This window comes from Monodon monoceros, unplaced genomic scaffold, assembly GCF_005190385.1.
Source record: "Monodon monoceros isolate NGI ecotype Baffin Bay Population unplaced genomic scaffold, NGI_Narwhal_1 Super_Scaffold_18, whole genome shotgun sequence".
Classification (NCBI taxonomy): Eukaryota; Metazoa; Chordata; class Mammalia; order Artiodactyla; family Monodontidae; genus Monodon; species Monodon monoceros.
In genome coordinates this window covers 83,388,097-83,400,820 of record NW_021703774.1, presented here as the reverse complement: position 1 = coordinate 83,400,820, position 12,724 = coordinate 83,388,097, and the positions used below count along the sequence as shown (strand labels likewise).

The 12,724-nt window shown below is 42.2% G+C and overlaps 1 protein-coding gene across 1 annotated transcript; it reads left to right on the top strand.

Annotated features, from left to right (window-relative positions):
- Nucleotides 1-1,991: 1,991 nt before the first annotated feature.
- Nucleotides 1,992-12,456, top strand: DDX20 (DEAD-box helicase 20). Its single transcript, XM_029230368.1, has 11 exons — nt 1,992-2,591; nt 3,329-3,423; nt 4,211-4,379; nt 4,975-5,089; nt 5,214-5,356; nt 5,476-5,614; nt 5,921-5,979; nt 7,091-7,173; nt 7,526-7,631; nt 7,761-7,862; nt 10,716-12,456. Exons 1-11 carry the CDS (start codon nt 2,291-2,293, stop codon nt 11,876-11,878), a joined length of 2,475 nt encoding a protein of 824 aa, XP_029086201.1. The 5' UTR covers nt 1,992-2,290; the 3' UTR covers nt 11,879-12,456.
- The last annotated feature ends 268 nt before the right edge of the window (nt 12,457-12,724 follow it).

Below are 12,724 nucleotides of genomic sequence, written 5' to 3'. Positions count from 1 at the left end.
CTTCTTTCCACATAGTCCCACGGATCCTCACATTCGAGGGGGGACACCTTATGTCTATGTTTTTGTTTACATTATTTTCCTTTCCTCTGGGTGCAGAAACTTCCATTGTGAAATCATTGCCTGGGACCATTTGAACCTGAAAATCCATTCCGAGTCTACCTTTTACTCCCACTTCTTCAATTCACAGGAATCCTTCCCCCCTCTACCTTCCAGGTACATAAGGTGAGGAAAGATTTTCCAAGTAGACAGAACAGCATACAAAGAGGCTGGGGTCCCATTGTGATTTTATCCTGAAGGAGGCCAGCAGGCAGACAACAGTCCAACTGGTTTCTGTGTATGTTACTCTCATACCTTACCTGGTTATTAAATGATCTCTTACCTTTATGTTTTATTTTTATGGCACTAAAAATTACGACCAACAGCATTATTACAGTTTTTAACTACTGAGGAAAAAAATTGTATTGATTTGTTTTTAGCTATAGCAATATAATTTATGACTAGTAACATAACTGCAATATTTGGGCAGGGGAGCCATTCAGGAGGTTCTTGTGATAGCTAGGACCTAAAAGGTCCTAAAATAGGACCCTTAAAAGGGACCTAAAATAGGACAGATGCTATGGAGACTGAAGAAGAAATATGGATGCGATATTTGGAAGCAAAATTACTTGCCCTCAAGTAATTGTTAGAAAGGGGAGGGATTTCCCTGGCGGTCCAGTGGTTAGGACTCAGTGCTTTCACTGTCTGCCATGGCCCCGGGTTCAATCCCTGGTCAATCCAAATCTCTCCCCCCAAAAAAAAGAAAGGGGAGAGGGATAATGGAAGGTGGAGTCAAGAATAATTAATTCCCAGGTTTGGGATTTAGGGATTAAGTGGATGAAAGAGGTGGGGTAGGTACTAAGAGGAAGTCTGGAACCTTTACTGACCACTCCCAACAGGCCCCCTTCTTTCATATGAACAGTTGACATTTTCTCAATGTTTTGTAAATTTATAAGAAAAATGCATCTGAGAATACCTTTCCAGTGGGATTACCTTGCCAAAGTCCTCCTACCTCCTTTGGAATCTGCATCATCACTGTGTGTGTGTGTGTGTGTGTGTGTGTGTGTAGGGAAGTGTGAGGCTGGTGAGATAATGACCAGAATTATGATATAATCTTTAGATTTGTAATTGTGAATATTAGGTTCCAAAAATACTTAATTTGGAGTTATGACTCAGACTTTGCTATAGGAGCTCATTTATTCAATAAATATTGAGCACTTACTCTGTGTCAGATTGTTTTTTCCGATTAGGCATACTGCAGAGAACAAAAGAGAATAGGTCCCTGTCCTCATAGAGTGGGGGAGACAGACAATAAACATATGATTTCATCTAGTGATAAGCAGAAAAATAAAGCAGAACAAGGGAATAGAGAGTGATGGGAAAGTGCTGGGGAGCTGCCAGGATGGGGGAGCTATCTCAGAGTGTTCAGGAAAGTCCTCTTTGAAAAGGTGGTATTTGAGCAGAGACCTAAAATAAAGTGGTAAAGACTGCTGTCATCCATGAGATGGTGGTGGGGAGGGATAGGAGCAACACATAGAAAATGTTAAATTTGAGCTATTAGACATAAAGTGGAGGTGTTGAGAAGGGAGATGGATGTACAAGTCTGGAGTTCAGAGGAAGGTCGGAGGTGTAGATACTAATGTGGGAGTTGTCAGTTCAGTTGCTGGTTCCAATTCGATTTGCTTTTATCAGAGCTCAGCGTGTGCCAGGTACTGTGCTAGGGGCTGGGAACGCAGAGATGAAAGCACACAGATATATACCGGGCAACGTGGTCAATCCTAAATCTCGCTGTACTTCGGGCGCTCTCTGCGAGCACAGGAGGAGGCAGCGAGTTGGGGCGGGACACGGTGGGGAGCCGGAGGAGTTGACCGCCGAGCCGAAGCCCGGAGGCTGGGAGCGTGACGCACTGGGCTCTTCACAAAGGCAGCATTGTGAGGTCAGCAACGCGGGCGCAGGGCGGGGCAGTGCTCCCACCGTGAGCGCGCGGCGCCCTCTGTAGGCCGCAGGCGGCGACACACCGGTAGCCTCAGCTTTCCTCCCCTCCCTTTTCCCGCCTTCCTCAGGCCACGTTTTTTTGTTGTTATAGCTGTTTCCGAGTCTTTCTAAGCCTCCGACTTCCGTCCCTTACCCCTCCTCTTCGAGGCCGGGAGTGTCAGTGTCTTCGCAGGAAGACTGCCAATAAAGTTTTTCCTCTTCTTGTTCTCAGGCTCCACGCCTCGCCCCAAGTACCGCGAGATCCGGCGGCGCGGCTAACATGGCGGCGGCTTTTGAAGCCTCGGCGGCCTTAGAGACCGTGGAGCGCGCTATGCCGGCGGAGCGCGTGGCTGCGAAGTTCGCGGCCCCGGAGCCAGCCCCCCGGCCAGTGCGGAGTCTACGGACGGCTCACGACATCAACGGTCCGCGGACCCGCACCGGGGATGTGCTGCTGGCGGAGCCGGGGGACTTCGAGTCGCTGCTGCTGTCGCGGCCGGTGCTGGAGGGACTGCGGGCGGTTGGCTTCGAGCGGCCGTCGCCCGTGCAGCTCAAGGCCATACCGCTGGGGCGGTGCGGACTTGGTGAGGGCTGGGGCCCTGGAGGGGCCGCGAGGGCCGCAGGAGGGGGCGGCGGCGGCCAAGCCCGTGGCGAGGGCCGGGAAGGGCCCAGAGCGGCCGTCTTGCAGGGCTCGGCCCGGGGCAAGACGCCGTACGCACGCGAGCCTCAGTTTCCTCCTCTGTCAAACGGAGGCGCAGTATTGAATTTGGAGATAGTTGAGGTCCATTCCACGCTGTCAAGTGGTTCTACGTTTGGGAATATAAACGGCAGGAAAGATCTCAGATGAGATCAGCCTGGATTAGGGTAGGCCCTAAATCCAGTGACAAGAGTCCTTATAAGAGCAGGGAGAAAGGCAGAGAAGAAAGCCATGTGAAAATGGAGGCAGAGATTGGAATTACACAACTCCAAGCCAAGAAATGTTTCAGCCGTCAGAAGCTGGAAGAGACAGGAAGGATTGTACCATAGAGCCTTAGGAGGGAATGTGGCCCGGCTGATACCTTGATTTCATATTTCTGGCCTCCAAAACTTTGAGAAAATAAATTTCTGCTTTCTAAGCCAAAAAAAGAAGAGAAACGGTGGAGGTTCAGGGAGGAGGCCTGTTTCTGGATATGGCCACATGCTTGTTTTAGAGTTAACTTAAAAACGAAGGTGGTTAAGGATGTGATCTCTGGAGGCCTGTCTAGTTCTGGAATTTCATGTTGGTACCTAAGCTTCTTCAGTCAGTCCTGGCTAATGATAATTTTTTTTTTTTCCTCCTCAGATTTAATTGTTCAAGCTAAGTCTGGCACTGGGAAAACCTGTGTATTTTCCACCATTGCTTTGGACTCTCTTGTTCTTGAAAACCTAAGTACCCAGGTGAGTTTAGCTCAGAGGACCCAAGGACGGTATGTTATGTGGATTTACTACAGGTCAGATGAAATACCAGTAGCTCCTCAGAGGTAGAAGTGAATGATTGTGTTAAGACATATGAAAAGTATACAAGAAAAGTAGATACTTAGGCTGGTGAGCGGTGTTGGTGTGGTTAGTGACCAAATACACATTATTAGTGTTAGAAGTTTAGAGATTTCTGTTATTACTGCGTGTTAAATAAAATAAGTCTGCCATGTGTGTCGATTTTGTCATTACTTGAGAATACAGATAGGGACTCTTTATTCTTTTATTTGCTCACTAGATTGTGGTGAGGTTTAGCATTTGACCTGATTCGTGGTAATGAGGTGTTTGGCTATTGTAGGTAACTGCATGTGGTTCTTACAGTGAATGTGTTATACTGATCCCCCACCTTCTGGGTTCTCTCAGAGTAGGGTCTAAGAGGGCCTTACCCAAATTAACAGGAGATTTGGGTTTGGAGATAATTTCTTCAGCAAAGATTTGTTGAGCCCATGTTATGTTTAAACAGTATGCCAGGCATTGGGGATATAAAGATGAATCAGGTATGACCCTCATAGTCTTACTTTGTGGTTTAGTAGTTACAGCAGGCTGTATTTCAAGTTCTCAGTCATGTATATCTGATGATGACTCTTCAACAGTGTTTTTTAACCCAGATACTCATATCTGGGTTAAAAAACACTGTAAAGCTTTTTGAGTCCTGCCTTATGTATTTATTCTACCGACTTGTTAAAGGTATATTTTTTGTTTTTTTTAGATTTTGATCTTGGCTCCTACAAGAGAAATTGCTGTACAGATACATTCTGTTATCACAGCCATTGGAATAAAAATGGAAGGCTTAGAGTGTCATGTGTTTATCGGAGGGACTCCATTATCACAAGACAAAACCAGACTTAAAAAGTGTCATATTGCTGTTGGTTCTCCTGGTAAGATATCAATGCTTGTTAATAACTGGGGCTTTTAAGTAACTGAACACTTCTATATAGCAATAAGAATATGGCAATCTTTGATAATTATGGTAATTATTTTGAGGATTAAAAATGAAGAGCATTAGATTAGTGACATATAAACACATGACTGGATTACCAACAGGATTTATGAAATTTCTGTTTCTAAGGATGTTTAAGAACAAGTATGGGATAGGCTTCTGAGCAGAAGAGGAATGAGATGATTTCAGAAAGCCCTTCTAAGCCATGGGTTGGGATTATTCTTTGCTTCAGTATTAGTCCTTCGGTCATGAGTCACTCAGAATCATAATCTAGCATTCAGTGCCTTACAAGTCTTTTGACAGGAAGTGTTTATTTTCCATACGTATTGGTGATGAAATGTGAGGGAAAAAATAATGGATTTAGGGAAGATCAGAACTCAGGATTTCTAATTTATGGTTTAGTGTGTAAAGAATAATGAGGGTTGGGTCAGGAAAGTTAGCAATTCAACCAGTAAGTAGAATAACAACATTGGCTGAAATTTGCATGGATTTGGTGCATATGAATATTTGAATATTTTTTTTCTGGACTTTAGGCAGAATTAAACAACTGATAGAACTTGACTACTTGAATCCAGGCAGTATACGTCTCTTTATTCTTGATGAAGCAGATAAGCTTTTAGAAGAAGGCAGCTTCCAGGAGCAAATAAAGTAAGAAAAATAACTAACTTGACTATTAAAATGGTGCTCCAAAGTATCTATCTTTTGCTTTTCTAGGTGGTGATTATCATCTGAATAGTTTCCATGGTGTGTGTGTTTTTCTTTTATTTTGCAGTTGGATTTATTCTTCCTTGCCTGCCAGTAAGCAGATGTTGGCAGTGTCAGCTACTTACCCTGAATTTTTGGCTAATGCTTTGACAAAGTACATGAGAGAGCCCACTTTTGTAAGACTAAATTCCAGTGATCCGAGTCTCATAGGTGTGTACAGATATTGGATATTTAGTGATATTCTGGAGCTTTCCTTTGCTAAGTTGGCTTTTGCTTTCATATTTGCTATAGAAAATATGTTCATTTTAACAGAAGACTCTTCTTTGTAGGTTTGAAGCAGTACTACAAAGTTGTCAGTTCATACCCTTTGGCCCATAAGATTTTTGAGGAAAAGACTCAGCATTTACAAGAATTGTTCAGCAAAATTCCATTTAATCAAGCCTTAGTCTTTTCTAATTTACACAGCAGGTAATGTACCTTAAAAAGTCATCTGGGGGGCTTCCCTGGTGGCGCAGTGGTTGGGAGTCCGCCTGCCGATGCAGGGGACACGGGTTCGTGCCCCGATCCGGGAAGATCCCACATGCCGCGGAGCAGCTAGGCCCGTGAGCCACGGCCGCTGAGCCTGCGCGTCCGGAGCCTGTGCTTCGCAATGGGAGAGGCCCGCGTACCGCAAAAAAAAAAAAAAAAAAAAGTCATCTGGGGAACTTGTGAAATAAAAGGATAGGTGTGGGGCAGTATTTGTAAAATTATAACCCTCTGTGTTATTTTTCATAGAGCACAACACTTGGCTGATATCCTTTCTTCTAAAGGCTTTCCTGCAGAGTGCATTTCAGGTAAGTTCATCTCTTAACTTTAATCTTTGTTTAGTATCCTGACTTGAAGCTTCTCCAAAGTCAGGAGGAAGAGATACCACTTCCTGAGTTGTCTTGTGAGTGTGAGGTTACACTGAGTCTTCAGAGTAAAAGGAATTTGAGGTTTATTTTTCACTGGGATTTGTCTCTTTAAGAAGTAACATGGTATGTACTAAAAAACTAGAAAACTGGAGTTATATCCACAAAGAACTTAATAACTTTACAGAATAGAGTCTGTCTTTGTTATCTTAAGATAAACATTGTAAAAAATGCAAAGAATTGCTAACTAAATTGACTTTTACAGTCTTGTGGAAGGCAAAACTGATTCATTTTTGACACAAAGCTAAATTATTACTGTTGACCTAGGAATGAAAGATTTAAAGGAATTTTTGATAAGTGAGATCCTTTTTAGAGTTTTGATTGCTATCTCAGCTTAGTTTTTAACCTGTTAGCATAAGCTCATTTAGTCGTGGTATATTATGAGATACTGGGGAGACTGTTTTCTGATGGACCAGTATTTGGATGATAGATCACACTTCAACACCAAATTGGTAAACAGCTGGTTAAATCAATATTATTTTCCTAAGAATTGTTAAACCTCATATGGCACTTTGTAGATATAATGTTATATCTGCAGGCATAGCCTAGTCACCATTTAAAATTGAATTTCTAGTTGATTGCCTAACCATATTTTAGAAGATTCTGACTTTAGGTTTTTGTTTGTGACGTTAGTTCTTAACCTAGATTTGCATATAAGGACAGAATTAACTTTGGTTGTTAAAGTGTTAAGACTGGCAATTATGATTTCTGATTTTTGTGGATTTGATAAATGTATGTTCACTTGTTTTGGGTTTTTTTGCGGTACACGGGCCTCTTACTGTTGTGGCCTCTCCCATCGCGGAGCACAGGCTCTGGACACGCAGGCTCAGCGGCCGTGGCTCACGGGCCCAGCCGCTCCGCGGCATGTGGGATCCTCCCGGACCGAGGCACGAACCCGTGTCCTCTGCATCGGCAGGCGGACTCTCAACCACTGCGCCACCAGGGAAGCCCTGTTCATTTGTTTTTATATGACTTTCTTTCTGGGTCTTTTTAGGCAACATGAATCAGAATCAGCGTCTTGATGCTATGGCTAAACTGAAGCAGTTTCATTGCAGAGTCCTCGTTTCCACAGATTTGGTAAATTTCCTGTTCAGTTTGGGTGACTAATCCATCTGGACATATGTTCTGTTATCAAATGTACAGATTTCATCTATTATTTTAGGTGGGTGTATCTGACAAGAATACCAGAAGATAATTGTCTTTCCAGTGCTGGGGAATATGATTTCTTCCTAAAAATGTCTTCTGTATTTTTATCTTTATTGTTGAAATTAGTCATTAGAAATGAATTTTCTTTTCCTTTGCTCCTAAATATCCTCCTTGCTCTTAAATATCCTCCTATTCTTAATTTGGCTCTTGGTCATACTGAATAATATAGTGTGCCATGCAATGGCTAATGTACACAAACAACTGTTCTCTTCTTCAATTCAAGACTTCCCGTGGAATTGATGCTGAGAACGTGAATCTGGTTGTAAACCTGGATGTTCCATTGGATTGGGAGACATATATGCATCGGATTGGCAGAGCTGGCCGTTTTGGTAAAAAAAAAGGAAAGAAAAAAGTTTGGGTGCTTTCTTTAAGGGGAGGAAGCTATAATGTGACAGGTGGACTTGAAGTGTCATTTATGTGAAAATGATTTACTACTTAACATTCCTTCTGTGCTTTAGGTACTTTGGGACTGACAGTGACCTACTGCTGTAGGGGAGAAGAAGAAAATATGATGATGAAAATTGCCCAGAAATGTAAGATCAATCTTCAGCCTTTACCAGGTATATTTTGTCTGTTTCATTTTGCTGTCAAAATAATAATGATAGGCCTAATAAAAATAATAGCTAACATAGAGTACTTATGATGTGTTGGATACTGTTCTAAGTATATATGTTAACTCATTTAATTCACACCACAACTACGTGAGGTATGTGCTATTATTATCTACCTTTTGTAGATGAGGATATTGAGGCATAGAGAGGTTAAATATTTGTCTAAGGTCTTACAGCTAATAAGTAACAGGGAGAAGATTGCAAGCTAACTAATGACACATGAAAAATGAAAAATATTTTCCTACTGCATTAACTCCATATTTTACTTTGTAGACCTGCAATTTGATTTTATTCTTTTATTTCAAGGGATGTATTTTACCTCTTATGTTGCTATGAAGGTAATTCTTGGCCATACTCCCCTTTGTCACCATGGAGAAGGAATAGTATCTTTAATTTGGACTCTGTTCTGAAAATGTTGAAGTGTTTTCTTTTGATTTTAATGAATCATTTATCAAGCTGCTTTTTTTTTTTTAATTAATTTATTTTTGGCTGTGTTGGGTCTTTGTTGGGTCTTCGTTGCTGCGTGCGGGCTTTCTCTAGTTGCGGCGAGCTGGGACTACTCTTCGTTGTGGTGCGCAGGCCTCTCATTGCAGTGGCTTCTCTTGTTACGGAACACGGGCTCTAGGCACGCGGGCTTCGGTAGTTGTGACACGTGGGCTCAGTAGTTGTGCCTCCTGGAAGTCCCCACCCAGTTTTTTAGGGTTTCTAAAAAAGTTTTCAAGAGATCATTAATAGTTTCAAACATGCATTGTTTCCAAGACAGCAGTTTTAAAAAGCAGCTTGGGGCTTCCCTGGTGGCGCACTGGTTAGGAATCCACCTGCCTGTGCAGGGGACACGGGTTCGATCCCTGGTCCGGGAAGATCCCACGTGCTGCAGAGCAACTAAGCCCATGCACCACAACTAATGAGCCTGCGCTCTAGAGCCCATGAGCAATGCAGTCAATCGATAGAGCCCAATGCAATCAGTCAATCGATCAATCAGTACACAAACAAACAAACTTATTAAAAAAAAAACCAAACTCCTGGGTGGAAATATGGTTTATTTGCTATACAACTGACCCTTGAACGACAATGGGGGTGGTTAGAGGCGCTGAGCCTCCATGCAGCATAAATCCCTGTATAGCTTATAGTCAGCCCTCCATATCTGCCTTTCCACATCCACTGATGCAGCCAACAGCAGATTGTGTAGTACTATTGTACGTATTGGAAAAAAATCTGCGTATAAGTGGACCTGCGCAGTTCATACCTGCAGTTCAAACCCGTGTTATTCAAAGGTCAACTGTATATGTTAATGTATGCATGTTAGTGTGTGTATATATATACGTTGTATAGATACATAAATGTATACTTATATACTGTATACATGACCTTCTAGAAGATGGGCTATGTAGTTATTGAGTAAATATAACAATGAATATTTTACCCATTTATATTTAACTCCTTTAGTGATTTTTACAAAGCTAGATGAAACACAGGTTTGGGAGTACTGTGAATTTTAGTAGTTTTGGCTTTGTGATAACTCATTTTCACACATTTTTTAAATTGCTCTAAGCTTATGTCCTGATTTACAAAATATTTGTTTTTAGAGTAGATGGTCTTTAGGTCCTCTGTCAGTTCTAAGACAATATTTTGTTAATTCTCTCTATGTATAAGTCTATTGGTGATCTTTATAGTTATAAATAATGGAAAAAGTAAATTGAAAATTGGTACAAGAGAGTTAGGACTTGTGGTAGGACTCAGTATCATAACATCTAGTGATAAAAATAAGATTTGCCTTTGGTTACCAGAAAGTGACATATTTGGATCTTTATGAAAAGTTAACAGAGCCCCGAAATGATGAGAAAATGATATTTATAGTGTTAGATCTATACTGGACTAGGCACTTGTGTGACAACAGACTGTTCAGGTGAGTTGCCTGGAGCAGGATTAGGAGGGAATTGGCCTGAATGATAGGTCTCTGCAAGCAAGGGATGGCACCTTAGTAGGAATCCATGTTTAGTTAGAGGGTCTGTTCAGTGAAGGATCAAGAGCCCCAGCTGAAGAATCCAGATCTGAGGGAATGAGTAGTGGGTACACATACATGGAACACCACTAGCAGCAACAGACAGGTGAGGTCTTTGTAAAGCAGGGCCTCTGTGTACTTAGTCTGCCTAAGATGAAAATTGGTCACACTTTGGAAAGATCTGAGTGCAGGTGGAAGCAAATTGTCATGCCTGGATGGGATAGGAAATTTATAGAGTTAGAGCCAGCAAATTTTTTTAAGCTTACAAGTGCCATTGGTACCACAGATCTCTTCACAGTCATCTGGCTTTTTTCCCTGTGGAGGTTTTTTTCCTCCACCGTTGAGGGCAGTGATTTCTCCCTGGTAGAATATAGGGTGGCAGATTTACTTGGGTACAGGGTTGCAGTTGTAATATTTCCCAGTTGGTAAGCTTTGGGGAGCACAATCCATTTTCTAATATCTTGTTTTGCTGTTATCAGTAGTGAGATAATGGGGAGGAGCTGGGGAGAGGGAGACGAGGAAGGATGGGAGAATCGCTGTAGAGGCATACCTCACTCCTAGAATAAGCTCTTTTCGAGTGAGGGGGTATGGGATGGGTCTTTTATATTTTGGGGCAAATTTCTTTACTGCAAGTTTTGCTTAGGTCTTTTAAAATCTAATATATTAAGCTTCTTAGTATAGTGTTAGTATATTTTGTTTCTTAATCTTATTTGACCGTGGGAAGCTTTATTAATACATTCAGAAAATGCTGGTCTAGAACAGCTCGAGAATTTAATACTTTTTTTATTCCTTTTATGTAGATCCTATTCCTCCTGGTCTGATGGAAGAATGTTTGGATTGGGATGTGGAGGTTGAAGCTGCCATGCATACATATGGCTTAGCAAGTATACCTACACAGACCCTAAAACAAATTCAAAAAATAGAGAGCACCTTTCAAACTCAGAAAGCTCATGGTAACCACATGGCTTCATCTAGAAGTACTTCTGTATCTGCACTGTCAGTCAAATCAAAAAATAATACCAAACAAGAGCTTCCTGTGAAAAGCCACTCAGAGTGTGGAATTGTAGAAAAAGCCACGTCACCAAAAGAACTGGGCTGTGCCATACAATTGGAAGAGCAAAGGAAGAATTCTATTCAGACCTCTGTTGAAAACTCTACTAACAGTCAGCACCAAGTCAAAGAAGCTTCTGGGTCACTCCCCAGAATTCCTTGTCTGTCTTCCTTTAAAACCCATCTGCCATGTACTTTGACTTTTGCAGAATTGATGGAGGATTACGAACACTATATTAAAGAGGGGTTAGAGAAACCTGTGGAAGTCATCAGACACTACACAGGTCCTGGGGATCAGACTGTGAATCCTCAAAATGGTTTTGTGAGAAATAGAATTACTGAGGAGAGAGTGCAGGTATTGGCAAGTAGTAGCCAATCTGGAGACTCTGAGAGGGACAGTGATTCTTACAGTTCAAGGAGTTCTTCCCAGAGCAAAGGAAGTAAGTCATGCTTGGAAGGTTCTTCTGATACTCAGCTGAAAGACTTGGAATCTAGTCCTGTGGGTGGCCATATCTCTTTGGAACAACCTCTGAATGGAAATGACACCCCTCATCTAGTAGAGTATCAAGAATCACCTGAAATCAAAATAAAGACAAGGCATAAAGAGGGAGCTAACCATAACCAGAGAGCTAAGCAGAGCCAGAGAAGCCTTCCCAGGCGGTCTTCCTATCGATTGCAGACAGAACCCCAGGAAGATGGTTGGTATGACCGCCATAGGGAAACACATCCGAGTTTTTCTGACACCTATCAGGACTATGAGGAGTACTGGAGAGCTTACTACAGGGCGTGGCAGGAATACTATGCTTCTGCTTCTCAGTCGTATTATTGGAACGCTCAGAGGCATCCAAGCTGGATGGCAGCCTATCACATGAATACCATTTATCTACAAGAAATGATGCGTGGCAACCAGTGATTATAGGCTGTACGTCACGCCATCTGGGGATATCAACAAGTGATACCTTTGGATTGCCATCCTTGACCTGTAGTAGAGTGGCATATAGTGGCATTTTTGAGGAACTGGAGAAGTTTTGAGGCTTTCCACTGGGACACATCTAGTTTTCAGATTGTTTTGACCTAAATCAACCTGATTCAGGTCAGATGAATTATCTTCTTTAAAGAAACTTCCTGGATGAGATTCTTGAAAGAAAATTTGGGGGACATAGAGCCAAAGGTCCCAGGGTGCCATTTTCTATAAGCTGTTCCAAAAAGAAACACTTAAAAAGACTTATATACCACTGCTTGCTTAAAAGAAATAAAAACAGTTGAGATTTGAAAAATAATGCTAGTTTATGCCGTGGAGTTCTTTCCAAAAGTCTTGGGCTACATTTCCATAGAGGTGTGTTCTTGTAGAAATTTGTAGCATGGTAGAACAGAAAGCGCCCTCTCCTTTTAGGTTTAGGCAGGAAGGAATAAACATTGCTTCAGACTTTCCTGAAGGTCCTTGATTTGATGCTGTTTGCGTCCAGTAAAAATATTTATTACCAGTAAAAATAGAAACTTAGCCAAGTGTGTTGACATGTTTATTGTTCATCTTTTGAATATCTTTTGTCTTTATAATTGTGGAAGCTGTGGTTTTTTTTGTTTTGTTTTTTTTGCGGTACGCGGGCCTCTCACTGTTGTGGCCTCTCCAGTTGTGGAGCACAGGCTCCGGACGCACAGGCTCAGCGGCCACGGCTCACGGGCCCAGCCGCTCTGCGGTATGTGGGATCTTCCCGGACCGGGGTACAAACGCGTGTCCCCTGCATCGGCAGGCGGACTC

Bases quoted from the DNA above. Each gene is read 5' to 3' on its own strand.
- DDX20 (XM_029230368.1), top strand. From the start codon at position 2,291: ATGGCGGCGGCTTTTGAAGCCTCGGCGGCCTTAGAGACCGTGGAGCGC. The intron at 4,380-4,974 runs GTAAGATATCAA...TCTGGACTTTAG, and splicing joins TATTGCTGTTGGTTCTCCTG to GCAGAATTAAACAACTGATA. The intron at 7,632-7,760 runs GTAAAAAAAAAG...TCTGTGCTTTAG, and splicing joins TGGCAGAGCTGGCCGTTTTG to GTACTTTGGGACTGACAGTG.